At 51.3% G+C, this 27,967-nt stretch overlaps 3 protein-coding genes across 3 annotated transcripts; 2 read left to right on the top strand and 1 right to left on the bottom strand.

Annotated features, from left to right (window-relative positions):
* The first annotated feature begins 268 nt into the window (after positions 1–268).
* On the top strand, positions 269–3,754 carry IFI30 (IFI30 lysosomal thiol reductase). Its single transcript, XM_059919742.1, has 7 exons — positions 269–476; positions 1,514–1,696; positions 1,787–1,861; positions 2,091–2,183; positions 3,002–3,154; positions 3,335–3,388; positions 3,473–3,754. The coding sequence occupies exons 1-7, from the start codon at positions 363–365 to the stop codon at positions 3,533–3,535; spliced, it is 735 nt and encodes a 244-aa protein (XP_059775725.1). The 5' UTR covers positions 269–362; the 3' UTR covers positions 3,536–3,754.
* A 10,875-nt stretch (positions 3,755–14,629) lies between these two features.
* On the top strand, positions 14,630–17,548 carry MPV17L2 (MPV17 mitochondrial inner membrane protein like 2). Its single transcript, XM_059918103.1, has 5 exons — positions 14,630–14,892; positions 15,525–15,695; positions 16,348–16,424; positions 16,593–16,721; positions 17,037–17,548. The coding sequence occupies exons 1-5, from the start codon at positions 14,706–14,708 to the stop codon at positions 17,124–17,126; spliced, it is 654 nt and encodes a 217-aa protein (XP_059774086.1). The 5' UTR covers positions 14,630–14,705; the 3' UTR covers positions 17,127–17,548.
* A 39-nt stretch (positions 17,549–17,587) lies between these two features.
* Positions 17,588–23,206, bottom strand: RAB3A (RAB3A, member RAS oncogene family). The gene is made up of 5 exons (XM_059918102.1): positions 23,065–23,206; positions 21,694–21,921; positions 20,429–20,547; positions 19,683–19,807; positions 17,588–18,449 (listed from the first exon to the last, which is right to left on the bottom strand). Exons 2-5 carry the CDS (start codon positions 21,919–21,921, stop codon positions 18,259–18,261), a joined length of 663 nt encoding a protein of 220 aa, XP_059774085.1. The 5' UTR covers positions 23,065–23,206; the 3' UTR covers positions 17,588–18,258.
* Positions 23,207–27,967: the final 4,761 nt, after the last annotated feature.

The raw sequence follows: 27,967 nt of genomic DNA, 5'->3' as shown, positions 1-27,967 counted from the left end.
GTGTCTCTGTCTCTAAGCCCCCACCTATCCTCCGCTCAAGGTGCTCAAGCCCCAGCCTCACAGGACTGGACGGGGCTGATTACGGGGAAGTGTCGGGGAAGATCGAAGGGCAGCACGTTGTCCAGGAGATTGGGAGCCCAGCACCTGGCGGGCTGTGGGATGCGGGTGGGGTCGGGGTGGAAAGAAAGACCCAGAGAGGGAGAGAGAAAAAAGTAGAGATCCCTAGAGACGTCATGCCCCGGCCCCCGAGAGGCGTGTGCACCTGGAGGCGGGCCCGGCCTGGGGGCTGGGCCACCGCCTGGTTAAAGGCGGCTTCTTCCCCGGGACGCTGCTCCCGCCGTCGCACGTTCGCCCCCACTGTGATGGCCTCGTCGCCTCTCCTGCTGTTCCTGCCTCTCCTGCTGCTGCTGGAGGTCGCCGCTGCGGCGCGGGCGTCCCCGCTGGAAATACTCCCCGAGGGGGCGGCCCCCTGCGAGGTAGAGAAGGCGACGCGGCGGGCGGGCTGGCGGGGACCAGCGCCCAGGCGAGGTGCCCGCGGCTCCTCCCGCTCCCCAGACTTCGACGGGGACGACCGGGGTGTGGAGGGGACGCTGCCCGGGTCGGTGCCGGCCGCCCCCCCACCCACCCCCGCTTCAGTCCTTACACTTTGGCCATACTTCCCTTTCCCTTTTGCTTCCCTAACTGGAGTCTGAGTCGCTCAGCTGTCCCCCCACCCCATCCTCCCGCAACTCCCCCCGCCCCCCCAGGGTGCATTGAGCACCTACTGTGTACATCTGGAGCAGGAATCAGAGTCTCCTCTTTTAGGCCAGGGGAAGCCCAGACTAGCTAAGCGGCCTGCGCGTGGCCACCGCATTCATTAGGGGCTCCTTATTGGGTGCATTTCGGTCGGGGAAGAGCTCGCGTGCTCCTGGTGCGGAGGAAGCAGATGCCCTGGAGGATGAACGACTCGCTCACAGATGCGACCGTCCGCCGCCCCTCAGCTGTAGTCGGAAGTCAACACCTATTAGGCGCCGCCTCTGCAGTAGCCTTGGGAGGGGTTCAGTGGGCCCGTGGAGAGGAAGAATAAATGAGTCAGCGGGTATGTAGGGCCTTGCTCAGTTCAGGGCGAAGGCTCTAGGGATGAAGTGGAAATGAATGAGCCTGCCTTAGTGGTATGCCTCACGAGAAGGCAGGACTGAGAAGGCAGGATTGACGGCAGAGACCAGAAACGTGCATGCCTTGAATTCTTACTGCATGGCGTGCCCCTGGGTGAGGAGTTTCACCTCACCTGGAGGAAGAAAGCAAGACTTGTGCATTCATTAACTGCCTACTGTTTGCAAATCTTTGTCACATCCATTCTGCAGACAGACTGATATTTAGGAATATTTAGGAATGCCGTTAAGCCTCAGAGTCAGGATTCCACCTGGCAAGGTCCGGAAGAAGTGTGAGATGGAGCACCTACTGTTTGCAGCTCCCTTCCTGCAAGAGAACCAAGCAGAGCTGCATTTGAATCACATCCCTTCCTTCCATGCAGGCCGGTGAGCTGTGCCTGCAGGCGCCCCTCCGGAAGTCTGACCCTCCGCCCATCAACGTGAGCCTCTACTATGAGTCACTGTGCCCCGGCTGCCGGTACTTCCTGATCCGAGAGCTCTTCCCGACGTGGCTGATGGTCTGGGAAATCCTCAATGTCACGCTGGTGCCCTACGGAAACGCTCAGGTGCGTGGGTGTGGGTGAAACTGAGGCCTGTGGCCAGGGGAAGGGGGTCTGGGCCGGGAGGCAGCCAGCACTCACCCCACTGCTTCTCAGGAACAGAACATCAGCGGCAGGTGGGAGTTCACGTGCCAGCACGGCGAGCAGGAGTGCAAGCTTAACAAGGTGGAGGTGAGCAGCCCCCAGAGTTCCCGAGTTGGGGGCACGAGGCTGGGGAGACTGCCCACGATAAGGAAAATGAAATCAAGACTCAGAAGGGATAGACTGCAGCCAGCTCCGTCCCTTGCCTGTGTGCCTTCATTCTCCACTTTATTAGTGGACACTCGTGGTTATTCCCGGAGTGGTCTTGGGGTGCTCTGGGCCACCCTCACATCCTTGCCTGCCCCCACCCCCACCCCAGGCCTGCCTGTTGGACCAGCTGGAGAGGAGCGCGGCCTTCCTGACCATTGTCTGCCTAGAAGAAATGGATGACATGGAGAAAAATCTGAAGCCGGTGAGCAATGCCCCTCACTCAGCCTGGGTTGGAGGGCCCTGGCCTTCCTGCATCCAGACAGACCCAGGTTCAAGTGCTGGCCACGACTACCACTCTCCGTGCAGCCCCAGGAAAACAGCCTCCCCTCTCGAAGCCTCGATCTCTGAATCGAGAGAACGAAGATCTTCTGGGGATGTGGGTAGATCAGGGAGGGCTTCCTGGACAAGATGCCTCCGAGCTGGGCTCGGACGAACAGGAATGTGAAGGGACACAGGTGGTGATCCTTCTCTGGGGTAAGGAGATGACAGGACAGGCCCACTTAACTCCCTGGCGGGTTATGAAAAAGAACTCCCAAAGGAGTGACCCATCTGCCCTGATTGTTTATTCATTCATCAAACATCTGGGCCACCCAAGAGTCCTGAGCCACCCTGAGACACCTCCAGGCCCTGCAGAGTCATTGTATGGAGTGCAAAGGATGAGGGAACACTCAGGAGACTCAGGGGAAGGGGAAGGAAAAGTGCTCCTGGCAGAGGGAAGAGCAAGTATGGATGCTCTCAGGAAAATAAAACACTATAGGGGTCGGGCTGTGGGTCTGGTCTTATGGGAGACAGGAGCAGCCTGAGCCCCTACCTTGGGGGCCTCCACTCAGGCATGTATTAAGCACCCATTGTTTATGGGCATTGCTGCATCCCTGTGAACCCAACTGTCTCCTGTTGCTAGTGAGGAAACAAAAGCTTGGCTTGGGGTGTGGGGTGGTGCTAGTGGGAGGACCGTTGGGGAGATAACAGGGAGGAAGCTGAGACAGCACCCCAGCTGGCCAGCTCCCCCTCTGCCCTCAGTGCCTGCAGATCTATGCTCCAAAGGTGTCCCCTGACTCCATCATGGAGTGTGCCACAGGGGACCGTGGCATGCAGCTCTTGCACATCAATGCCCAGCTCACGGACGCTCTGCAGCCACCCCACGAGTATGTGCCCTGGGTCGTCGTCAGTGGGGTAAGAACTCTTGCAGCCCTCAGGTCATCCCCCAGGCAGGGACCGGGTTGATGGATGTGACCACTGGGCTGGGAGGCAGGAGGCAGGGGCCAGACTTGGGGCCATTTGCAGCCCCTTCTGGGCCAAGCACGGGTTGGTTGGGGCAGGTGGGACTTAAGACCTCCTGTCTTGCTTGTGCAGAAACCCATGAAAGAGAAGGACCAGCTCTTACGCCTCGTCTGCCAGTTATATCAGGTAAGCTAGACAGGGAACAGAGGGATTCAGCTGGTGGGGGCAGGATCTCCTTTCAGGACCCCAACTCCTGGCCATCTCCTCCAGGGCGAGAAGCCGGATGTCTGCCAACTCATAGCCAGTTCCCACAAGGAAGTCTGCTTCAAGTGATGGCCGGTGCCCTGGGAGGGAACTGATGCAGGAAGAACAAGATCCCACCTGCGCTCATTTTTTGATCCCTGAGTCAGCAGCCACTACTTATCATCCAGATAACTTCTACACATTCCACGAAGCCGAGACTCAAAATTCTGCCCTGAGATCAAGAATCTTGCCCCACTGAGAACGGTGCTACACTGAAACTAGTTCAATAAACACTTCTGGATGTTGTGATTCATTTGTTAAGTCAGCAAATCCCCTTTTCCTGGATCTGCACAATGCTGGAACCCCTGAGAAGCCCCCTGTCCAGGGGATGCAGAGCCAGACAGACATCCCTAGTCCCATGGGGGCAGGGATGGGCTAGAGGGGGAGGCACCAGCACTAGAGAACCCAGAGGAGGAGTGAACGTTCTGCATAGGGAGGAGGGTCATTGGGACTGGGGTTTTGAAGGGTGACTAGGAGTTCATTAGGCAGAATATGTATTTATTAATTCAGCAAACATCCCTAGCTACCCCTTTTTGTTGCCTCACATTGGGTGTTATGGGTTAAGCCAGAGAATGGTAACTGGAGCCAGGCAAGGCCAGAGGATGGGGCAGGGACCTTGTCTGGGGAGTCTGAAAGAATATGTTCACTGGGGGGAAATCATGGTGTTTCAGGGAATGGGAACCAGTGTAAAAAGGCCCAGATAGCAGCAAAATCCGGAGTTAGAATGGCAGGCTGAGGAACTTCCCTGGTGGCACAGTGGGAATCTGCCTGCCAATGCAGGGGACAAGGGTTCGATCCCGACCCGGGAAGATCCCACATGCCGCGGAGCAACTAAGCCCGTGTGCCACAACTACTGAGCCTGAGCTCTAGAGCCCGTGAGCCACAACTACTGAAGACCACGTGCCTAGAGCCCGTACTTCGTAACAACAGAAGCCACTGCAATAAGAAGCCCATGCACCGCAACGAAGAGTAGCCCCTGCTCACCACAACTAGAGAAAGCCCATGCGCAGCAATGAAGATCCAATGCAGCCAAAGAAAAAAAAAAAAGAATGCCAGGCTGAGGCACCTAAGAACGACAGGGCATGTTACAGGATAATTTTCAAAGAAAGGAAAAATCGTGATTCTCATACTGATGTAAAATGAATCCATGTTAAAGATTTTATTTAATTCATGATTAATTAGGGAAACAGGTCAGATATTCAAAGAACAGATGGATTTATAGGTCAGGAATATTGAAATGATTGTGCAAAACCGACTTTTTCACAGGGGCAGGGGATGGGAGAGCTCTTCCTTTTTTTCCCACCCAGCTTTATGTTTTTCTAATTTTAATACAGTTGACCCTTGAACAACATGGGCTTGAACTGCATGGGTCCACTTCTACACAAATTTTTTTCACTAAATATGTACTATAGCCCTACATGATCCATGGTTGGTGTGTGTGGTGAGAATGCTTAAGATCTATTTGCTTAGTAACTTTCAAGTGTACAATACAGTGCTGTTAACTATAGTAACCATGCTGTACCTTAGATCCTCAGGACTTACTATCTTACGGTGAAAGTTGTACCCTTTGACCAACATCTCCCCATTCCTTCCCTCCCCACCAGCCCCTGAAAACCAACGTTCTTCTGTTTCTATGAGCTTGGCTATTTTATTTATTTATTTATTTATTTATAAAAATGGATGTTTATTTTTTTAATAAATTTATTTTATTTATTTATTTTAGGCTGCATTGGGTCTTCATTGCTGCACGTGGTCTTTCTCTAGTTGCGGCGAGCAGGGGCTACTCTTCGCTGCAGTGCACGGGCTTCTCATTGCGGTGGCTTCAACTTCAACTACGACTACTAGGCACGCAGGCTTCAGTAGTTGTGGCTCGCGGGCTCTACAGCACAGGCTCAGTAGTTGTGGCACACGGGCTCAGTTGCTCCGCAGCATGTGGGATCTTCCCAGACCAGGCCTCGAACCCATGTCCCCTGCATTGGCAGGCAGATTCTTAACCACTGAGCCACCAGGGAAGCCCGAGCTTGGCTATTTTAGATTCCACATATAAACTAAATCATAATTTGTCTTTCACTGTCTGTCTAATTTCACAGCATAACGCCCCCCAGGTTCATCCATGGTGCCACAAGTAGCAGGATTTCCTTCTTTTTTTTTTAATGACTGAATGATATTTGAGCTGTGCCTTTTGTTAAAAATAGTCTCAGGACTTCCCTGGTGGCACAGTGGTTAAGAATCCACCTGCCAATGCAGGGGACACGGGTTCGAGCCCTGGTCCGGGAAGATCCCACATACCGCAGAGCAACTAAGCCTGTGCGCCACAACTACTGAGCCCTCAGGCCACAACTACTGAAGCCCACATGCCCTAGAGCCCGCGATCCTCAACAAGAGAAGCCACCACAATGAGAAGACGGCGTACCGCAGTGAAGAATAGCCCCCGCTCTCCACAACTAGAGAAACCCCACATGCAGCAACGAAGACCCAACTCAGCCAAAAAAATAAAAATAAAAAATAAAATAAAATCTCAAAGAAAGTCCTTCCTTGACAGGTCTCATGGGATTTGCCCTGATTATTTTACACAGGTGCAGCAGGAGTTCAGTTTGCTGTACTGCAAGTTTCTGTAAAGAATCTCAGGGTGGACTTCTAAAAGCCTCTATCATTTGTTAACTGGAGATAACTCGAGTTTCACCTGCAGTTTCATCTGTGCCTTTTGGTGAATTTCTCTCTTCTTTGATGTCCCCAAAGTATGGCAAGGATCTTGGTTGGCCAGGCTGGACCTGTAGGGCTGACCCTCAAGTCAGGGACAGGCCAGTTTTCCTGTGAGGGTTTTGTAAGCACTGGCTCCCAAAAGTCCAACTTAGTTTCTTGAAAATGGCTGGTGAAATTGTATCTGGAAACAGTCTGTCTTCCAGGAGGTGGAGCTTAATTCCACCCCCTCACTCTAGCCCTAAGAGTGGACTGGATTTTGGAACTCAATTCCAAAGAGTAGGGAAAGGGAGAAATGGTAACCTGACAGTGGAGTAGAAACACCGGGCAGACGTCCCTTAATCACGTGAGCCAGGTGAGCCTCACGTGATCCTGGTTAACATCATGTGATCCGAGTTAGCGTCACCGGGGTAAATCATGTGATATCACATGCACCATCTGATGCAAGGAGGACACCACCTCTGTGGGATTCTCCCTAAAGACCCAGAACCCCAGTCTAACCACAAGAAAACAGCACCCAAACCAAGATGGAGGGACATTCTACAAAATGTCCCACCGGTCCTCTTCAAAAGTGTAAAGGTCATGAAAAACAAGAAAAAACCCTGAAAGAATCACAGACCAGAGGAGCCTAAGGAGAGGGGATGACTAAACGCAATGTGGTGGGATTGTGGCCAAGTTCACATTTGAACGAATAACTGGAATTAGGATTGATAATGCTGTCCTGTGGTTCCCTAACATCAGCCAATGCACGTTCAGGAATCTGCCAAATAGAAATGTATCACAGGGACTTCCCTAGTGGTCCAGTGCTTAAGAATCTGCCTTCCAATTAAGGGGATGGGAGTTCGATGCCTGGTCGGGGAACTAAGATCCCACATGCTGCAGGGCAACTAAGCCCGCGCAGCACAACTACTGAGCCCACGCTCCCTGGAGCCCACACACCACAACGAAAGATCCCACGAGCTGCAACTAAGACCCAAACGCAGCCAAAAATAAAATAAACAAATAAATAAATACTAAAAAAAAATTTTTTTAAAGAAATGTATCACAGAGCTAAAAAATACAACCAACTAGTGAATGCAACAAAAAAGCAGAGTGGCATGGACATATATACACTACCAAATGTAAAATAGATAGCTAGTGGGAAGCAGCCGCATAGCACAGGGAGATCAGCTCGGTGCTTTGTGACCACCTAGAGGGGTGGGATAGGGAGGGTGGGAGGGAGAGGCAAGAGGGAGGAGATATGGGGATATATGTATATGTATAGCTGATTCACTTTGTTATGAAGCAGAAACTGACATACAATTGTAAAGCAATTATTCTCCAATAAAGATGTTAAAAAAAAAAAAAAGAAACAGACCTCACAGATATAGAGAAGAAGCTAGTGGTTACCAGTGGGGAGGGGGAGGGGAGAGGGGCAATATAGGGGTAGGGAATTAAGAGGTACAGACTATTAGGTATAAAATAAGCTACAAGGATATATTCTACAACACGGGGACTATAGCCAATTTTTTTTTTTTTTAATTTATTTATGGCTGTGTTGGGTCTTCGTTTCCGTGCGAGGGCTTTCTCCAGCTGCGGCAAATGGGGGCCTTCTTCATCGCGGTGCGCGGGCCTCTCATTACCGCGGCCTCTCTTGTTGTGGAGCACAGGCTCCAGACCCGCAGGCTCAGCAATTGTGGCTCACGGGCCTAGTTGCTCCGCGGCATGTGGGATCCTCCCAGACCAGGGCTTGAACCTGTGTCCCCTGCATTAGCAGGCAGATTCTCAACTACTGCGACACCAGGGAAGCCCATCCAATATTTTTTTTTAATTTTATTTATTTTATTTTTGGCTGCGTTGGGTCTTTGTTGCTGCACGTGGGCTTTTCTCTGGTTGTGGCGAGCGGGGGCTGCTCTTCGTTGCAGTGTGCGGGCTTCTCATTGCAGTGGCTTCCCTTGTTGCGGAGCACGGGCTCTAGGCGCGCAGGCTTCAGTAGTTGTGGCATGCAGGCTCAGTAGTTGTGGCTCGCGGGCTCTAGAGCGCAGGCTCAGTAGTTGTGGCGCATCGGCTTAGTTGTTTCGTGGCATGTGGGATCTTCCCGGACCAGGGCTCGAACCCGTGTCACCTGCATTGGCAGGCGGATTCTTAACCACTGTGCCACCAGAGAAGCCCAATTTTTTAAAAAATATTTATTTATTTATTTTGTTGCACCAGGTCTTAGTTGTGGCAGGTGGGCTCCTTAGTTGTGGCACGCAAACTCTTAGTTGTGGCATGCATGTGGGATCTAGTTCCCTGACCAGGGATCGAACCCAGGCCCCCTGCATTGGGAGCAGGGAGTCTTATCCACTGAGCTGCCAGGGAAGTCCCACCAATATTTTATAATAACTACAAATGGAGTATAACCTTTAAAAGTTGCGAATCACTATACTGTATACCTATAACTTACATAATATTATACAACTATACTTCAATTTAAAAAAAAGAAATGTATCACAGTGAGGGCACTAACCAAGCTCCTTTTTAATTAACTGACTAGGGTACTTATGCCTACAAAATCCCTTCTAAAAATTAACACACCACTATAAATCAACTATAGTTCAGTAAAATAAGTTTTTAAAAAATCCCTTCTAAAATACAACATAACGTCATATTTGCATGTTATCATATTCACAAGTTCTACCTACACTTGAGGAGGATGTACTGATGTACATCTGAGGCAGAAATCTTGGGGCCATATCTTAGAATCCTGCCTCTCACACCTCCTGGTGTAGAAAAATACAACATACATAGTGAGAAGTAAAGGCCTCTCTGAATTACAGACCTATAGGTAGGCAGACAGAGTTTAGTGGCTCCAATTCTAAAATTTCAACCATGGTTCAAAAGGAAACACAGTGTAGGGGAAATAAAATTTAGAATTTGATTTTGGGAAGTTTGTCCAAAATGTCAAAGATTTGAACACTAGGTTAAATAAGCTCACAAATTATTATGAAACAATACTTAGTTACCTATTTAACCAAAGTGACAATAAAAGATTTTATAGGCAAATACAGTAACATAATAAAAGAAAAAGCTCCAGCTCTTTTAATTTTGAGACGACTCAGTTTTCCTAATTAGAGACTTGATAAAGACAACATTTTGATAAAACAGAATCTTTGTTTTCTATATGAATTACTTAACAGGTAAAGAAAAATCTTTTACAATAATCCAAGAAAATGTTATTCTTTTAACAGAGAAAGAAAGTCAAATTCTAGTTTTGCATAGTCACATTATTGATATTAAAGCTCATTGTTGATAACCAACAAGGACCTACTGTATGGCACAGGGAACTATACTCAATATCTTGTAATAACCTATAATGAAAAAGAATCTAAAAAAGAATAGATAGGTATATATGTATGTATAACTGAATCACTTTGCTGTACACCTGCAACTAATGCAACATTGTAAATCAACTATATTTCAATAAAAATTTTTTTTAAAATAAAGCTCATTTTAAAAATTCTTATAATAATCCATTTAATTTTTGCCAATTTGACCACACAAGATAAGATTTCCTCTTTCTCCCTCTCCAACTTTCTAAATCCATTTATGTTTTTCTCCTTTATTTTCCTCTTTTGTATTTTGAAACAATCACTAAATACGCTTAAACAGGGACAAAATTACTCTTCTTTTTCCTTCCTAAGAACGCATCCTTGGTCTTCCCTGGTGGCTCAGTGGTTAAGAATCCGCCTGCCAATGCAGGGGACAAGGGTTCAATCACTGGTCCGGGAAGATATCACATGCCGTGGAGCAACTAAGCCCAAGTGCCACAACTACTGAGCCTGTGCTCCACAACTACTGAAGCCCACGCGCCTAGAGCCTGTGCTCCACAACGAGAAACCACCTCAATGAGAAGCCCGCGCACCGCAACGAAGAGTAGTCCCCGCTCGCTGCAACTAGAGAAAGCCCATGCACAGCAACGAAGACCCAACGCAGCCAAAAATAAATAAATTAAATTAAATACTTGCTAATTAAAAAAAATAAGAGCGCATCCTTCATACCTCATACTTTTTCCTGCAGAAACACATCTTATTTTCCTTGCACACTTCACATACAGAGTTTTTTTTCTGTACCTTTATTATTCCTAGCAGTTTCATTTACTTACATTGATTATAATTCATAACCCTAAGTTCCAGTGAAAACTAGGAAGCAAGCAATTGTAAACTGCCTGTGGCCTTACCAACATTTATACCAACATTCTATAGTAGATTAGCAAATTTATGAATACATCATTTCATAATTTCTAGAGGCATATGCTTCCTTATAATACAGTTTTTTGATGTGGCAAAGGACGTGTTTACTAACGGAAACATCATTAGTCCCTTTGTAAAATTTAAGAAGCCAACAAGATAAACTTATGTTTAGTGATTAATATTTTAGTATTTTCTCATATTTGAAAATTGTCTACATATTCAATGAATATCCACCATTTCACTTAACTTAGTATAAGGTTTCAATTTTCCAAAATGATTCTGGAAACTATTTTTAAGGAGACATTACAAAACAAAATTATTGTTGAGAAGTTCACTTATAAACTTTTATCCCATTTACGTTTATTACTTAACTTGTTTTTAACAATTATGCTTAAATTACTCATGAAAATTTCATGACTCATTAAATAGCTAGCCATAATCTTGTTATTGTTGATAAATCAAGCAAGTATCAAAAATCACAGAAGCAAAGAGCGTAAAAAGTTAAATATATGACCTCCTTTATTTTAAAATTTACTGTCGTGCTTGATATACATCAAGCAATTCACTTTTATTGTCTGTTTTGTTCTTAGTTTGAATTTACAGTTTTATAATCTAAACATCTAGTAGAGACAACCAGTTTGTTTGACTAATCAACTTACGTAAGCACTTTTTTTTAAGACAATTAAATAGAGCTCTTTTACAAGTTAATTTTTAGCAATACTTCCCAGAGGTAGAAGAATATCACATGTATATAGACAAACATAAACATAGAGACAGAAGCAAACAGAGATCTTATAACTTTTATTTTTAAATTTTAGCCATGAGACAGGTACAAGAATTTTAAACTCATTATTGAAGAAAAAAAAAGTTGGATCCAAAGTGTGTTTCTGGCAGATGGAACAAGTTACTAATATTTGTGAAGAAGCCTTTTTAAACTTTTTTTCTTGCCGGTGTATTTCCAAATAGCCCTCTGAATACATAGTTCCATTTTAGCTTAGGAAAGAAGAGGGCCTTGAAAATAGTTCCAATCAGGCTCTGAATATGTCTCCAATAAAGCCAATTTCTGACATAGAGTTCCTTTAAAAAAAAATCCTTTCAATATCTTATCATCAGGTTTCAGCCCAAACAGTAAATTTTCCCGGCAGTATTGAACTCCCTTTTTATTTTTTAACTTCTTTTTTTTAACCAAAAGCATACCTATTCCAAGTGATTCAAAACCAAAACCAATCAGCCTTCTATGACTGAACCATGGATGCATGAGGGGTCCCCAAAGAGGGTGCAAAAAATGCAGCTCTCTCAAGATCCAGAGGCACTCCCAAAGATGGCCAAAAGAGAGAAAGACTTAGACAATTCCCCTCAGAGGCTGGCAACAGTGGTCCAGTGGTCGGTAGTACCCTAGCCACAAATGGGGTGCAACCCACATTTCTTTCTGGCCATCTACATATTCTCAGGGCTCTCACCTGATGATTGGACATGTAGGACCAAAACCGGCATGCCCTAGCAGACAGAAAGCCAAGCCAAGCTCTCGGCACACAAGTCTCTGGCTGAGACTGACACACAAGACAGATTAACAGGGGAAAAGCATAAAAAATTTATTTACATGTACGTGGGAGTCTTCGCAAGAAAAATTAAGACCCAAAGACTTGTTATTTACTAGGTTGAACAGAGCGTCAACTGCAGAAAAGCAACTAAAATACATAGGGAGACTAAAGGAAGATAAGAGTCATTTCAACAAGACCTGTTTGTACAGATTTCTCTCAGCTTCGACTCCCTGTCTCTGGGGATAAGAGGGTTTCTTCCTCCCAGTAGAGGGAGGGCACCTTTGCCATGGGAATTTTATTTCCTGCTTTCAGTAAGAAAAAGGAAAGACCAAGAGCCCTTCTTGCATCTTGCAGTCTTATTAATGCCTTTAACTCAAAATAATCAATCTGCCAGAGCAGCATATTTTGGGGTGGCATGTTCTGAAAACTCCTTCAACAGAAACACCCAAAATCACAGGTCTAGACAGCAAAAGCTGTTCCTCCTAGTGGGCACTAAATTCTTAATGGATCCTCCACTGCTTTTCAGCCAGTAAAGCAGTAATCCATTGATAGAGATTGCCAAATGGTCAGACCATAAAGACAAATTCCCAGTCCCTGATGCCTCTAATGCTGGTGACATTATCCATCATAAAAGCATCAAAAACAAGGCACCTATCTAGAGAGAGGAAAACACAGATGAGAAAAATAGAGAATCAGCAAGATTCTCTTACCTCTTGAAGTTGCCAGGGCTTCAGCCACCATGAAATGCACTTCTCTGCTGAAAAAGTTTACCTGACTCTGTTTCGTGAATCATAATTTGACTTTTCCCCCTCTTTTAACCATTTTGGAGGTTTTCCACCAAAATGCAGTAAAATCTGGAACCTGGAATACCAGGCTGAGTTACTTGAGAGCAATAGGAAGTGTTGAAGGATAATTTTCCCAAAAGAGGTAAAAATCACGACTCTCATACAGAAATAAAAATGAGCATGTGTTAAAAATTGTTAACTCGTTGTTAATAAAGGCAACTGATCAGGCGTTAAACCCATTTCAAAGAAGAACCAAACAGACAAAACAAGCACAGTAAAATGAATGTGCAAATGAAGGCAAAAAAATTGGGGGTGGGCATCTCTCCACTTGGCAGAATTCATTTGCATGTCTATAGGGAAGAATTATTTTTCCCTGTTATCAGTTATAACCACAGGGTCTATAAAATATCTCCCATAGAATCAAAATCAGAAAACCCTGAAGGGTGTCCTCTAACAAAGAGGAAAAAAAATTTTTTTTGTAAAGAGTCAAATAGTAAATAGTTTAGTTTTTGCAGACCATACAATCTTTGTTGCAACTGCTCATTGTAATGAGAGTAGACAATAAAGAAACAAATGGGCATGACCGTGTTCCAACATAGCTTTATTTAAGGATTCGGAAATTTGAATTTCATATAATTTTCACATGTCCCAGAACATTATTTGGATTTTTTTCACCGACCAATTAAAAAAGGTAAGAGAATTCTTAGCTCGCGAGCCTCACCAAAACCGGCGCCGACAGGATTTGGCCCACAGGCGACAGTTTGCGACACCCTGCTCCTGTAGGTAACGCATAGATTTCCATTGAAACTCACATTTTCCCCTCCAGGAACATAGGAAATAACATGGTGATAAAACTGTCCCTGCAGCAACACAAAGTTGCTGTGAAATCTTAATGCACATCATGTGCCCAGAACAGTGCCTAACGTTTTAATTATTCTTTTTTTTTATTTTTGGCTGTGTTGGGTCTTCGTTTCTGTGCGAGGGTTTTCTCTAATTGCGGCAAGTGGGGGCCACTCTTCATCGCGGTGTGCGGGCCTCTCACTATCGCGGCCTCTCTTGTTGTGGAGCACAGGCTCCAGACGCGCAGGCTCAGTAATTGTGGCTCACGGGCCTAGCTACTCCGCGGCATGTGGGATCTTCCCAGACCAGGGCTCGAACCCGTGTCCCCTGCATTGGCAGGCAGATTCTCAACCACTGCGCCACCAGGGAAGCCCTAATTATATTATTCTTGAACTGAGGTCAGATACCCAGCAGTAGTCAGGACCAAAGTCAACGTCTACACAAGAATCCCAGAGGCCTGCGCGCGCCGCAGAACTGTAGCCCCGCCCCCACTTTCTCGAGTCTCTGCGGGATTGGACTTCCGCCCCGGTAGTCATGGCCACAGTCCGATTCCCCATTTCAGGAATTCCGGGAGAATCTGGAAATCTGGAGGGCAACTACAAGAGAGAACTCGGTGGAGTTGTTCAAGATTGGCCATCTCAATGCGGGAGGCAGGACGACAGTCAGTGATTTGCCAGCCTAACGATAGTCAGCGAGGCTCTCCGATTGGCCAGTGCAGTACTGGGCAGGCAAATAAGGGTGTGGCGACGGTTACCCATAGGCCAGAGCAGATAGGGGCGGGAAAACGAGGTTAGAACGACAGCAATTGGCATGCGCGGTGTGACGCGAAGCCTATTTGCGATTGGCCCGTAAGGCGCGGAAGGCGGTGTGCGGCTTCGTTCGGCAGTTAGCCTCTAGAGGAGATGCCGATTTTTGATTGGCTAATACCTCTCGGGGCGGGCAAAGTGAAGAGACAAGCGGTCGGTGATTGGCTGCAGCGACTTGGGGAAGGCGTGCAAATCACGAAGGCAGCGTGCGATTGGGTAGCACGGCGCGAGGCGGGCATCCGGGACGCGGGGTGACTGGAGATTGGCCGGCATGGGCAGGGCGGCCGGGTGTGCCAGTTCCTAGGTCCCGGCAGGCGATGGTGTTCCGCGGCTGGTGCTGGCTGCGCGGCCTTTGGGCCGCGGGGCAGCCCCTGTTCCAAGGCCGTGCGTTGCTCGTCACCAACACGCTGGGCTGCGGCGCTCTCATGGCGGCCGGGGATGGAGCTCGCCAGTCCTGGGAGATCCGCGCCCGGCCCGGCCAGAAGTTTGACCCTCGGCGCTCAGGTGAGGGGGCGAGTGCTGCTGGCCTTTGACCCCAGAGGATCTTTGGCCCCAACCTCAATTCGGAGACCTGTGACCCGGACCCGCGTGCCGTGACCCATGACCCGAGACCTCAGTCCCTGGCAAGACCCTTGACCTCAGCGTGCACCCTAGACAGCCCCTCCCCGATCTCTGCCCCCTCCCCCTTCGGGGGTCTTCCTCCCCTACCATACGTGGGGTTTCTGTTCGCTCCCATCCTGAGGGTCAGGTCCCCGCCCAGCCCCTGGTCTGCTTCCCTCTCCCTTGCACTGAGAGACCTAGCGTTGAGCACAGGATGCTGCACCCGGGGTAGTCAAGGGCGCAGCGTCTGGCCCCAGCCAGCCTAGGATCGCGCCCTGGTCCCACACTTCCCTACCCGCTGTGCCTCTGTTTCCTCCTCTGGAAAGCGGGGCGGTGGTAGAACCCTCTGCCACGGTGGTGAGGGAATGCGGGAAGAAAATGCAAACGCAGCTCTTGGAATGGTACGTGGCAGTGGGGCTAGTAATGGGTTGGGCTCCGGGAGGGTGTCAGGCTTACCCAGGTCTTAGACAGGGAGAGAGTGAATTGGGGGCTTTGCTGGCCTAACATGGACCCCCTGACTCTTGGACCGCCCACAGCGAGCATGTTTGCAGTGGGCTGCAGCATGGGCCCTTTCCTGCACTACTGGTACCTCTGGCTGGACCGCCTGCTCCCTGCATCTGGCTTCCGTGGCCTCCCAAACGTCCTCAGGAAGGTCCTCGTCGACCAACTGGTGGCTTCTCCCATGCTGGGCGTCTGGTACTTCTTGGGTAAGGAGCCCCGTGAGCTTGGGCTTTGCCCCTCATAAGTCGGGAGGGACAGAGCCAGCTTTGTGTTAAGGATGTGGAGACCCATTACTGATGCACCTCCTGAAGGCTGGGGTACAGTGGTGATAGGCAGACCCAGTGGAGGCAAGTGTGAATGGCAGAATTACAGACAATGACGCTAAATGTAGGAAGGATGAAGACAGTGTCTGATGGGGCTGCCCTGGACGGTGGTTGGGAGAACTTCCCAAAGGAGAAGACACTCAGCTGAGACTTGAAGAAGGAGCCAGCAGGCAGGGGGAACAGCCCATGCAAAGGCTCTGAGGCTGGAGGAAGGGGAGCTGAGACTGACGGTGACAGGGCACAATCATCCTAGGACCGGTAATAAAATAGCCCCAGCCACAACAAGGGTGTGTGGCGTACCCATCCATCAGGGTACGCGATTATTCACGACAGACCTCTCTCCTCTCACCTCTCTCCGACTTGTTCTGTTGTTTACCCACCCTACCCACCCTGCTGTGCTGCCCTTCCCACTGCAAGGCTTTTAAGTGTCCTGTTTCCTCTGCCTGAGACACTGTTCCTCAGGGGTCCAACCCCACCCGCTCTACCGTCGTACTCCCCAGCCTCTGACACTCTGATTTCTTGGTTTCCTTCCTAGGCCTTGGCTGCCTGGAGGGCCAGACCCTGGGCGAGAGCTGCCAGGAGCTGCGGGACAAGTTCTGGGAATTCTACAAGGTGGGCGTGCCCTCCCAGGTCCCGCCTGTCCATCTCCGCCCCCTTGCATCTGTCCCTCCTCTCCCTTTCGCAGGCACCCCCTTTCAAAGCCCCACCTCTCACAGCCACCCGGCCCCACCCAGGTCCCTCCCGGCCCCGCCTCTCACTGCATTCCACCCCTCCCCGTAGGCTGACTGGTGCGTGTGGCCTGCTGCGCAGCTGGTGAATTTCCTCTTCGTGCCCCCCAAGTTCCGAGTCACCTACATCAACGGCCTGACGCTGGGCTGGGACACATATCTCTCCTATCTGAAATACCGGGTAAGTGCAGTGGGCAGACCAAGTACCCAGGGGACTCCTGGGGGGCCACATGTGTGAGCCCCAAATGGCAGTACAACTACGCTCCAGGGTGCGGGCCTCCTGTGCCCACGACAACCTGCACCCCATGGTGGGTGGGTGGGTTGCTGATCACCAGCGGGGTGAAGAGTAAGCCCACGTCTTCTGTCTGATGTGACCTCGGCCAGGTCCCTGCCACATCTGTCCGGCAAGGCTGACCCCAGCCCGGGTGGAGGAGGGTTCAGTGAGGAGTCCAGAGGGATGAATGGTGCCTATAACCAGATCCTCTTGTGTGGACAGATCCCAGGCCCCCCAGCGCCCCCAGGCTGTGTGGCCCTGGGCACTGAGCTGCCTCACACTGCCACCACATGCCAGACAGGGCAAGACTGACCCTCAGCTGACCAGCTGCCTCGGCAGGAAGTGGAACAGACTGCTGGGCCCAGTCCTAGGCCTACCCTGATTCCTAGGCATCTGGTTGGGCTGCCCCTTCCAAGCCCACTGCCGGGCCTCTGTTTCTCCATCTGGAACACAACCATGAAGATGGACCGTCATCCCCCAACCCTTCTGGGAGAGCCTCAAGTGACTGGTGACAGATGTTCCATCCTCAGCAGTGGGCCTCAGCCAGCCAGCTAGTACCAAGCCCTCAACACTCCTGCGGGCTGGGCTCTGGGACCAAGGTGGGGACATCGCCCATACCCTTGGAGCAGGGCCCCCAGAATTTTGAGCCTTGGGTGGGGCTGGATAGCCTCCAGTCTCATCCTCTGTTCGTGGACTATGGAAGTACAGAGAATTAAATTCTTTGTAATTGAAAATCTTGTGGATGAGCAAAGCCAGCACTGGCAGGCCGGCGCTCATAGGGACACCGTGTCGTCCATTCACTTTATTGGGTGTGTGTAGTGTTGTCATGACATCTCCTGGGGGGACTGGGGGGCATGTTTGACACTCATGACATCAGAACAGGTCAGGTGGGAGGCGGTGTCCCAGGGTGGTGAATATCCACAGCAGCCCCCGCCCCCCTCCAAAAAAAGGTACAACCTTGGGGGCGAGGAGCCAGGCGGGCCATTTCCTGGCTCTGACCCACCCCGTGGTCCACGTCGAGATGCCTGCAGCCACCTGGACCTACCGTGTCACAGCCAGGGGGCTGGCAGGTCTGGCTACCTTGCATCACGCAACCAGACTGCCCTAGGGTGTCATCCGGCCCCCTATTCAAAACTGTTAACTGTTGATGGGGGTGAATTTATAAAAAGGTGGGCTCTGGAGAGAAGGGTGAGTGGTGAGTTCACGGGGCCACGACACGCCACTGCAGAGCGGGAACAGGGCTGTATGTACAGGGTGGGGCACGGAGCAGGTGGGGTGCCCGAGCCCCTGGGGGACACCTCCAATAAATAAATAAATAGCTACGATAATAAATAGGGTGATGGGCTAAATCAGGGCAGGGGACTCACGCCCATGGCCAGTAAGGGCCCTGGCTCAGGCCCAGGGGGCGGGCAGGGGGCGGGGCCAGGATGGGGCGGGGCAGCTCTCAGCAGGCGCAGTCCTGGTGGGGGGGCGCCTGCTGGTCCGTGAGCTGTGGGCCCTGCTTGGTGCCCGTGACTGCAGGATCGGCTGTGTCCAATGATTCGGACATCTTCTCGCAGATGACATCCACCAGCCGCTCAAAGGTCTGCTTGACATTAATGTTGTCCTTGGCGCTTGCCTCAAAGAACTCGAACCCTGTGGTCGGGGAAGGGAGGGGTGAGGACCCTGGTCCCCCCACGCCCAGAGACACTTTTCCGAGGGCAGGTAACACCTGGAGATTCCCAGTGCCAACTGCACGTTAAAGGCACTGACAGGTCCCTTGGGGAAGCAACACTGGACTGAGTCAGCCTTTATTTCCTGCACTCCTTTCTTCACCCTAAAACTGTCCCCTCTCATTGTCCCCAGAGCCCTGGTAAGACCCACTTCCCTGCTTCCACCATACAGCCCAGCCCTGGCCCTGGCGGCATCTGACATTCAGATCCCAGGCCTTCCCCTGCTCACACACTCTCCATGGCTCCCTATTGCCCTCTGAAAAGTCTGGCTCCTCAGCTCGTGCTTCAGGTCCTGCAAGATCAGCCATATTTCCTCCAAGTGACCCTCATGTTCCAGTCACGTAAAACTGTTTGCCAAAAGGATCTTTCCCACGTCTGGCATTTGCCCACACTGTTTCTTCTGTCTGAAAGACCACCCTTTTTCTTCAAGTACCAGATCCAAGGCCCACTTCCAGGAAGACTTACCTGTGCCAGGCAGAGCCTGGCTCCCCCAGCTGAGGTCCCTCCCTCTCTCACAAAGCTGGAGGCCTCTCAGGGGCCCAGCAACACCCAGCACAAGGCTGGGCAGCGAGAGTATCAGAATGAATCAGAAACTTCCTGCAGAGTGAACTCCTAAGCATCCATCAAGACTCACCTCAAGGGGCTTCCCTGGTAGCGCAGTGGTTAAGAATCCGCCTGCTAATGCAGGGGACACGGGTTCGAGCCCTGGTCAGGGAAGATCCCACATGCTGCGGAGCAACTAAGCCCGTGCGCCACAACTACTGAGCCTGTGCTCTAGAGCCCGCAAGCCACCACTACTGAGCCCGCGTGCCTAGAGCCCGTGCTCCGCAATAAGAGAAGCCACTGCAATGAGAAGCCCGCGCACCGCAACGAAGAGTAGCCCCCACTTGCTGCAACTAGAGAAAGCCCGTGCGCAGCAATGAAGACCCAATGCAGCCAAAAATAAATAAATAAAATAAATTAATTAAAAAAAAAAAAAGACTCACCTCAAATGGCCCCTGGATCAAGGCCAGCTTGCAGAAAGTATGAATCATCTGGATTCGAATCCACGCCCCATCCTGGCTTTGCTGTGAGACTTTGGGTGTGTCTCCTCCCCTTTCGGGGCCTCAGTGTCCCTTTCTTAGCCTGTGGGTGTCCAGCCTCGCTGGGTACTCACCCAGGTGGTCAGCCAGCTGCCGACCGCGTTCCGATGACACCACCCGCTCATCCTCCATGTCACACTTGTTCCCCACCAGCAGCACCTGGGCATTGTCCCATGAGTAGGTCTTGATCTGGGTTGACCTGGAGGAGGTGGTGACAGAGGAGGGTTAGGGCTTGGAGAATCTGAGCTCCGCCCCCCTCTCCCCCTTCTCCTCGTCCTCACCCCACTCCAGCCCGCACCTCCCATTAATTCTTGAGGGAGGCAGGCTCGGTCCTCCTCCCCGTCTTTGTCCTGCCAGGAACACTCTCTGCAGGTGTCTGCTCCCACAGTTCACTGCTCTTGGGAGGTCCTCTTTCAAGCAGCTTTTCCCATCCTTCCCAGATCCCCCCACCCCCAGAGAAGAATTCTCGCTCTTAAAACAAATTCAGACATTTTCTCAAAATTTATCATTACTCTAGTCAGAAAATGTAAATGTTTATATCCTCTAACCTATGCAAACTGTCTTCATATTTTCTGTCCCAGATTTTTTTTTTCCTATATGTTTACAGTTTCATTTTTCCACCTGAAACCTTGTTTCCCATTATTTTGAGCTGATGCCACACTGTTTCAATGATTATAGATTGAAAGCAGGGCTGGGACCCCAATATTGTTATTTACATTTCTGCCAAGCGGCTGGGGCTCCCTGATCTCTGCCTGTACCCCAGGCTTTACACCAAGCCTAGCTCAGAAGACCATCTGCGAGCAGGTGGGGGCACGCTCACCAGTCCTGCACCGCATTGAAGGACTCCTCGTTGGTGATGTCATACATGAGGATGAAGCCCATGGCGCCCCGGTAGTAGGCTGTCGTGATGGTCCGGTACCGCTCTTGCCCCGCCGTGTCCTGGGGAAGAAGAGACAGGGTGTCAGAGAGGACACACACGGAAACTCTTCAGAGTGGGTATGAACTCTGAGATGGTCAAGTCCAGCCCCCTCGAGGCCCAGAGGAGCAGGGACTTGCCCAGAGGCACAGTGGGTCAGGGAGAGTGAGCTGGCTGCCTGCACTGGGAATGTGGTACCCAGTCATCCTAAGGTACCTACAGGATCGTTCCCTCATTCATTCAATACACGTGTACCTGTGCCACACCCTGTGCTGGGCACTGGGGACACAGCTGTAAACAAAATGGACCAAAATCACTGCCCTTGTGAAACTGACAATCCAGTGCAGGAAACAGACAATAAACCCGTGAAAAGGTAGAAAATGTATCGTCAGAGGGTGTCGAGGACTGAGGAGAAAAAAGCCCGACAAGGATGGGCAGCGTGGGCTGCCTTCAATTTTAAAACTTGAAGGATGAGGGAGGGAGCCGTGTGGGGATCAGAGGAAGGACAGTCTAGGCAGAAGGCACAGCCCGGGCAAATGCCCTGAAGTGGGACTGCATTTGGTACGTTTGAGGAACAATGAAGAGGCTGAGACAGAGATGGAAGGAGACAGATGAGATGGGGTATCAATGGAGGCAGACCAGGCAGGGTCTGGCTGCGGGGAGGGGTGCAGGTTTTACCCGGAGTGAGGTGGGAGCCGTGGAAGGACTGGGAGCAGGGAACGAACAGTTCTGACTTGGGATGTAGCAGGCTTCCTCAGGCCTCGGAGGCGTTGAGGGAAGTGGCCAGAAGACCCTGACGGAGGAGCCTGCTCCTGTCCCAGGGAATGAGGTTGGGGGTCAAGATCTCTCTGAAACCTGATACAGACACACATGGAGGAACTTGAACATGGGGAAACTGAGGCACCAAGCAAATGATGCATCTGATGATGTCAGGCTCAGGAGAGGACCCAGCATTTGCTCCTTCCCCACCCCTGAAGAGCACTGATTAGGCACTGATGGAAGAACAGGGGCACTCTCTTCAGTGCCTCCAGCCCCTTGTACACAGTAAGTGCTTGATAAATGCCCAGTGTGTAATGAATGAATCTAGACAGGAAAGAAATAGGCAAAGCTGGGGCTGCTATTCTCGGTAGGGAGAGTGATGAAGCCAGAATCCCCCCAGCTGGACCCACCCAGATCTGCAGCTTGATCCTCTTATCGTTTCGGTAGATGGTCTTGACCTTGAAGTCGATGCCTACAGTGCTGACAAAGGCAGGCGTGAAGGAGTCGTCTGCGTAGCGGAAGAGGAAAGACGTCTTGCCCACGCTGCTATTTCCAATGATGAGGATCTTGAACATGTAGTCGAAGTTCTGGTCCGAGGACTCCTTCTGCCCATAGCGAGAGTCTGTGGCGGATGCCATCTGGGGGTGCGGGTCGTAGGCAAGCGTGAGGGATCTCCCTCCATCCCCAAACACCCAAGCCCAGGCTCAGGATGGAGAGCTCCCAGAGAGGGATGGAGATTACCCTTATCCCATCAGGAGCCCCAGTACTAACGGTGGGGCCCACGGCAGAGGGCGGGCCATGACCTTGAAAGGCCCGAGGTTTCAGGGGAGAACCTCAGAGCGAAGGGGATGGAGACACCCCTGCAGGCCCCTCCAGCAGGCCTGCTCCCCAGGTCCGGCTGTAATCTAAGCACTACAGCTGCGCCTGGAGGGGTGACTACGGCCGGCCCCGCCCCCCATCAATCATTCATTTTCCTCAGAACTGAGCCACGCGGGCGCACGTGCACACGCGTGTATGGTACCGCGGGGACGCGTGTCCGCAGTCCTCCTCCCAGACTCCCAGGCTGGGAGAGCTTGGGCTGAGACAGCTACATCACGTGATAGGAGCGGGGCGTGCACACGCTCACGTGCACACAGCAGGGCACACACAGACACGCTCGTGCATATCTGAGCGTCTAACACACTCGGTGCACGGGACAGAGCCTGTCTGCACACCGACATGCATATACAAATGTGCAAACCCACCCGTGCGCACTGCGTCCTCCACCCATGCAGCCGAGTACACTTCACCCACATGGACACGCATCTTCGCGCACATATGCACATTGCTGTGCACGCACACGCACAGTCCACGCGTCTCCCTCCACATGCCTGCAACACGCACAAACTTGGATCGGGACCTCCAAGGGGTCACACGAGAATACCCTGGTACACAAGCAAGGGTACACACAGATCCGCCCGCACAGGCGGGCGCGCACACGCGTGTGCACACCACGCGCACGCGCACGCACGGAGCCTCCCGCGCGCACAGCTTCCCGCAAGGCACTCGTCTCGTCTCCCCTCCCCCTCCGCCGCAGAGCCGGGGGTGGAGGGATGGGGGTGGGGGTGAGGACAGGGCAGGTAGAGGGAGCCGGGGCCCTACCCCAACCCAGGCTCGCGACCGCCGCATCCTTCCCCTCATTTAACGCCGGCCAACTTCGTCCCCCTACCCCAGCCCATCAGTCAAATGAAGGTTATGTAGGTGTTCCGAGAGGGAGCGCACCGGACCGTCCGGGAGCTCACCTTGCCCTGCACTGATGCGGCGGCGACCCTAGCGGCAGCGACTTTTTTGGCAGCGGCGGTGACAGGGCCCCCAGCGCGCTGATGTGGGGCTGCGTGGCAGCGGAGGCGACGGTAGCGGCTCAGGCCCCTGCAGTCCGCGGTGACGTCCTGCAAAGAGAGGGGAGGAGCTTCACATGCAGATGCGGTCGTGACGCCATTCTGGGGAGGAGCCACAGATGGGGATGTGGTCCACGGTCTCACACAGAGCCGGGAGGGGCGGGGCTCTCACGCAGATTGACGCGAGAATGGGGCGGGGCCCAGAGAGCGCATCCAGTAACTAGCAGAAGCGGTGCGGGAGGGGCGGAATCGCCTGCCGGCTCCGCCTCTCTTCAGCGCTAGGGAGGCGGGGCTGCGCGACGCCTTCTCATTGGCTTAAGTCCTCGAGCGACGGGCAAAGTAGCCAATTGTCACTCCCTCCTCCTGTCCAATGACGGTTCCCGAGCGGTTGAAGGGGCGAGAGGTTGAGGCCTGGGCTGAGCCTGGGTCTTCTTGGGGTGTTCCACTTCCCCGCCCCCATGCACTCAGGTCGGAGACTCAGCAGGTCCCCTTTCAGTCCAGGGTGCTGTGACCTCTCCTTAAACGCTCCCTATTCCCAGTTTCAGAAAAGAGGAACAGAGGTTCGAGAAGATGCTCCACGTCTCCTATTTATTGGGTTCAACATAAGTAGAAAAGAAGAAAAAGCGGAAATAGGGGTCAAGATAGACTCCGTCTAATTTCAGCTGTAAGACCCCCAAAAGAGGTTGGGCTAGTAGATGCTCCACCCTGTTTCTGAGATGAAGAAAGAAGAAATTGGGATCAAGAGAGTCACCCTTCCCCACCAATTTCCAGAAAAAAGGAAGGGGCTAACGAACGCTCCAGGAACTCCTTTCCTTCCTGCTCCCCATTTTCCAGAGAAAAATTCAACGAAATGGCGGAAGTAGGGCAGAAAGACGGCCTGTCCCCTAAACTCGCAAAGTCTGCGGTAAAAAACCTGGGAAACAGGGAGGATACGAGCGAGGTTCAAAGACCCAACAATAAAGACAAGGGGTGGGAGATGCTTTACTCCTCCCTGGTTCCTGAGTTTAAAAAGACAGGGACAGGGGCTTCCCTGGTGGCGCAGTGGTTGAGAATCTGCCTGCCAATGCAGGGGACACGGGTTCGAGCCCTGGTCTGGGAAGATCCCACATGCCGCGGAGCAACTGGGCCCGTGAGCCACAACTACTGAGCCTGAGCGTCTGGAGCCTCTGCTCCGCAACAAGAGAGGCCGCGATAGTGACAGGCCCGCGCACCGCGATGAAGAGTGGCCCCCACTCGCCGCAACTGGAGAAAGCCCTCACACAGAAACGAAGACCCAACACAGCCAAAAATAAACATAATAAATAAATAATAAAAATTAAAAAAAAAAAAAAAAATAGACAGGGACAGAGAGTCCTCCCTCCTCCATCCTGGCAAAATGACTCAGAGATGGAGACTTTGGGGTCCAAGGTGACCCGTCACATCCATCTTCATGTGAAAAAGTCAGAATTGGGAGAGGGGAGGAAGAACGAGACCTTGGCCTCCATTCCAGGTCTCTGCCCTCCGCCCCAACTCCGGTCCCCACACCCGGCAGGGGGCGTGTGGCCCCAGGAAAATTCTCATCTCCCTGATTCCTCCTCAGGAGACGAGGGGCGGGGCTTGTCTTTTTTATAAAAAGCTCGCCAGCTGCAGAGGCGCCTAGAAACCAGAATAACTTAGCGCCTGGAGGCCGCCCACGCCCCCTACCCCCGCCCCCAGCGCCCCGGAAGTGCGGAGACTTCCCTCCAGCTCTCCTTGCAGTTGGGAAATCTATTTTTTTCTAAGGATAACATTTTTGTCCCTCCTCTTCACTCAGACTATAAAAGTATCACAAACCCACTGCGGAGAACTGGGAAGATTCAGAAAAAGATAATGAATAAATATAAATCCACCTCCAATCTCTCCCCACGGGAAGACCAGCAGTCGAGTTCCCGCTTTGGGGTGGGGGATTGGGGGGGGCGGAGCTCCAGGAGCTGCCCAGGTGGAGGGGAGGGCGTGCGAGGCAGCTAGGCTCCCTGACCTCCCAAATGCATGCTTCCGGCTTTGTACGTGGGTGTCGATCGGAAACACGCACTTATTTTTTTCCCAAAGGGTAAAAGCCCACACCAATGTATACCAGCTTCTGCACAAAGGATTTTGTATTTTATTTTATTTATGTATTTATTCATTTATTTATTTGGCTGCGTTGGGTCTTCGTTGCTGCACACGTACTTTCTCTAGTTCCGGCGAGCAGGGGCTACTCTTCGTTGCGGTGCGCGAGCTTCTCATTGCGGTGGCTTCTCTTGTTGCGGAGCACGGGCTCTAGGCGCGCGGGCTTCAGTAGTTGTGGCACACAGGCTCAGTAGTTGTGGCTCGTGGGCTCTAGAGCACAGGCTCAGTAGTTGTGGCGCACGGGCTTAGTTGCTCCGCGGCATGTGGAATCTTCCCGGACCAGGGCTCGAACCCGTGTCCCCTGCATTGGCAGGCGGATTCTTAACCACTGCGCCACCAGGGAAGTCCCAGGATTTTGTATTTTAAAATAAAAATAATGGAAGGATTTATTGTTAAGAATCAGCATAAGGCTCTGGAATTAGGATGGTTGAATTGGAGGTGGGGACTACAGACTTGAGGGGAGGTGTCCTGTGTGGTCCGAGCAACAGAGCTGGGTAGCAGAAGGGCCCCAAACCCTCTCAGATCCCATTCCACTACCTCATCTTTCTCCTCCGGTGAGTCATTCCCTCTTCGAGGTTCCAGGTGCAACCTTGCCTCAGGGCCTTTGCACCTGTTGTGTCCTCTTCCCCAGGTATTTCCCCAGCTCTTTCTGTGCCTGGCTCTCTCATCCCCTTCAGATCTCCAATCAACACCCACCTCCCTCCAGAAGTTCTGATTTCACTATGTCACCTCCTATCATGTCACCATAGTTCTCCTTCCTGACACATCCCCATTAGAAATGATCATGTTGACTTATTTATCCAATAGCCAGCTGTGAGCTTTGAAAGTCGGTGATCGGTGTCCCCAGCACCTACACCTTTGGACACAGTAGGTGCCCTGTGATGGTATGACATGAATGAATGAACAAATGAATGATTAGAAGGAGCGTGACTTTGGCCACTGAGGTTAGGGACGACCTCTCTGAGGAAGTGACATTTGAGCAGGAATCTGAAGGAGGAGAATGAGCTGGCCACTGGGAGAAGTGGGGGAACAGTGCTCCAGACAGCAGGAACAGCAAGTGCAAAGGCCCTGAGGCTGGAACTCACTAAACAAGCTCGAGGGACAACCCCTCTCCAGCTCTGTGAGGAAGGGGGGCCAGGCAACATTTTCCCCCTCAACAGAGGGCAAACCGAGGCCCTACGAGTCACCCTAGGAGTTCACAAGGGCTGAAAGTTCCCAGGGGCCCTAAAGATCTTCTCCCACCCTCCTCTTTGGGTCTAGAGTGGGCCACAAAGGCAAGGACTATGTCCCTCAGGAAGGACCCTAAACAGGAGAAAATGGGAGACCTGGAGCATGTGAGTGACTTCTCCCTCATACTCTCTGTGGGCCTCAGTTTCTATACGTGTGAAGAAAGAGCTCAGGACATGCTTTCCTCAAACAATACCTGTTGTTACAATTCTGTGAGCCTCACAAAGAACACATTTTACCTGCGAAATGACAAAGGCTCGGGGAGGTTAAGAGATTTGTTGACGTTCTCAAAGTCCATCTCTGGGGAACTCTGAAGATCACAGTCTGGAGAGGGTGGTAGACATGAAGCAAAGACTCCCAGAGAGCTTCCACCAGTGCCAGCCTGGGGTGGGAGGGGGAGGGTCAGGAAGGACTTCCTGGAGAAGGGGATGCTGAGCTGAGACCCAAAGGGTGAGGATGAGGGAGAGAAGTATTCCAGGTAGGGGGGGCACAGCATGTGCCAAGGGCCTGAGGTGGGACTGTGCTTGGGGTGTTAAAAAACCAGTGTGGGTAGTGTGCAGTCAGTAAGAGGGAGGAATACCTGTGGCCCAAAATGAAGGGGGACATATGAGTGTTCTTATGAATGGGTAGAGAAAAAAACAGAGGGAAATAAGGTGAAATGCTGAAGGCAGATGATCTGTGGGTGAGGTTACAGCAGAATTTTATTTTCGTCTTTACATGTTTCCATTATTTTCGGATTCTCTACAGCGACATGTATTACTTGCAAGGGGAAAATGATAAAAAATATGTATAAATAAAAATCCCATAAATCTCTGCCTTTTAAAAATCCCATAAGTCTCTGCCTTTTAAAAGTGTGGAAGGAAATGCACCAAGTTCATGATCCAGCTGCGCTTTAATTCTCCCTCTGTGGAATTTGATCATTAATTGTGATGACGATGACTCATCAATGGAATGAAATTATTAATGAAATTATTTAGGAATGAAGCCTGCTGTTCTTGAAGCCAGGGGCTGCTGTGATGACTTGTGCCATGTATAAGTCATCAGACACACGGGGAGGGAGGCTAGGGGGTGGGGGATGTGGTGGGATGGGGGGATACTGAGGCCTCCGGAAGCGGGAATTGAATCTGAGACTTGAGCACAGAGCCGCCTCACCTGCTCTGCGCCAGGCCCGCACCCTCAGGGTGAACTCAGCCAAGCTGGGCGCGGGAGAGACTTCTGGCAAAGCGAGGAAGGGCCCCGAAATCGCCCCGCCTCCCTGCTGCGCCTCCAGCCACCAGAGGGCGCCGCTGGCTAACGTGTGACCCCACCTACAGGGCCTTGAGCCCTCAGGTCACAGGACCTCTCCGCTCCTGTTTCCCCATCCGTGAAATGGGCACGGTACTAATTATGGGTGATAGAGTTTATTTAACCCCAGAGAATGCCCCCTATTTCTAAGATATTTCAGGGAGGTCAC

Source organism: Balaenoptera ricei, chromosome 3 (assembly GCF_028023285.1).
Source record: "Balaenoptera ricei isolate mBalRic1 chromosome 3, mBalRic1.hap2, whole genome shotgun sequence".
Lineage (NCBI taxonomy): Eukaryota > Metazoa > Chordata > Mammalia > Artiodactyla > Balaenopteridae > Balaenoptera > Balaenoptera ricei.
This window is presented reverse-complemented; position numbering and strand designations above follow the sequence as displayed.

Coding starts and splice junctions, on each gene's coding strand:
- IFI30 (XM_059919742.1), top strand. CDS start 363: ATGGCCTCGTCGCCTCTCCTGCTGTTCCTGCCTCTCCTGCTGCTGCTG. Junction 1,862..2,090: donor GCAAGCTTAACAAGGTGGAG/GTGAGCAGCCCC, acceptor CCCCCACCCCAG/GCCTGCCTGTTGGACCAGCT. Junction 3,389..3,472: donor TCGTCTGCCAGTTATATCAG/GTAAGCTAGACA, acceptor CATCTCCTCCAG/GGCGAGAAGCCGGATGTCTG.
- MPV17L2 (XM_059918103.1), top strand. CDS start 14,706: ATGGTGTTCCGCGGCTGGTGCTGGCTGCGCGGCCTTTGGGCCGCGGGG. Junction 14,893..15,524: donor GTTTGACCCTCGGCGCTCAG/GTGAGGGGGCGA, acceptor GACCGCCCACAG/CGAGCATGTTTGCAGTGGGC. Junction 16,722..17,036: donor TCTCCTATCTGAAATACCGG/GTAAGTGCAGTG, acceptor TTGTGTGGACAG/ATCCCAGGCCCCCCAGCGCC.
- RAB3A (XM_059918102.1), bottom strand. CDS start 21,921: ATGGCATCCGCCACAGACTCTCGCTATGGGCAGAAGGAGTCCTCGGAC. Junction 20,548..21,693: donor GGATCAAGCTGCAGATCTGG/GTGGGTCCAGCT, acceptor CTTCTTCCCCAG/GACACGGCGGGGCAAGAGCG. Junction 19,808..20,428: donor TTCAATGCGGTGCAGGACTG/GTGAGCGTGCCC, acceptor CACCTCCTCCAG/GTCAACCCAGATCAAGACCT.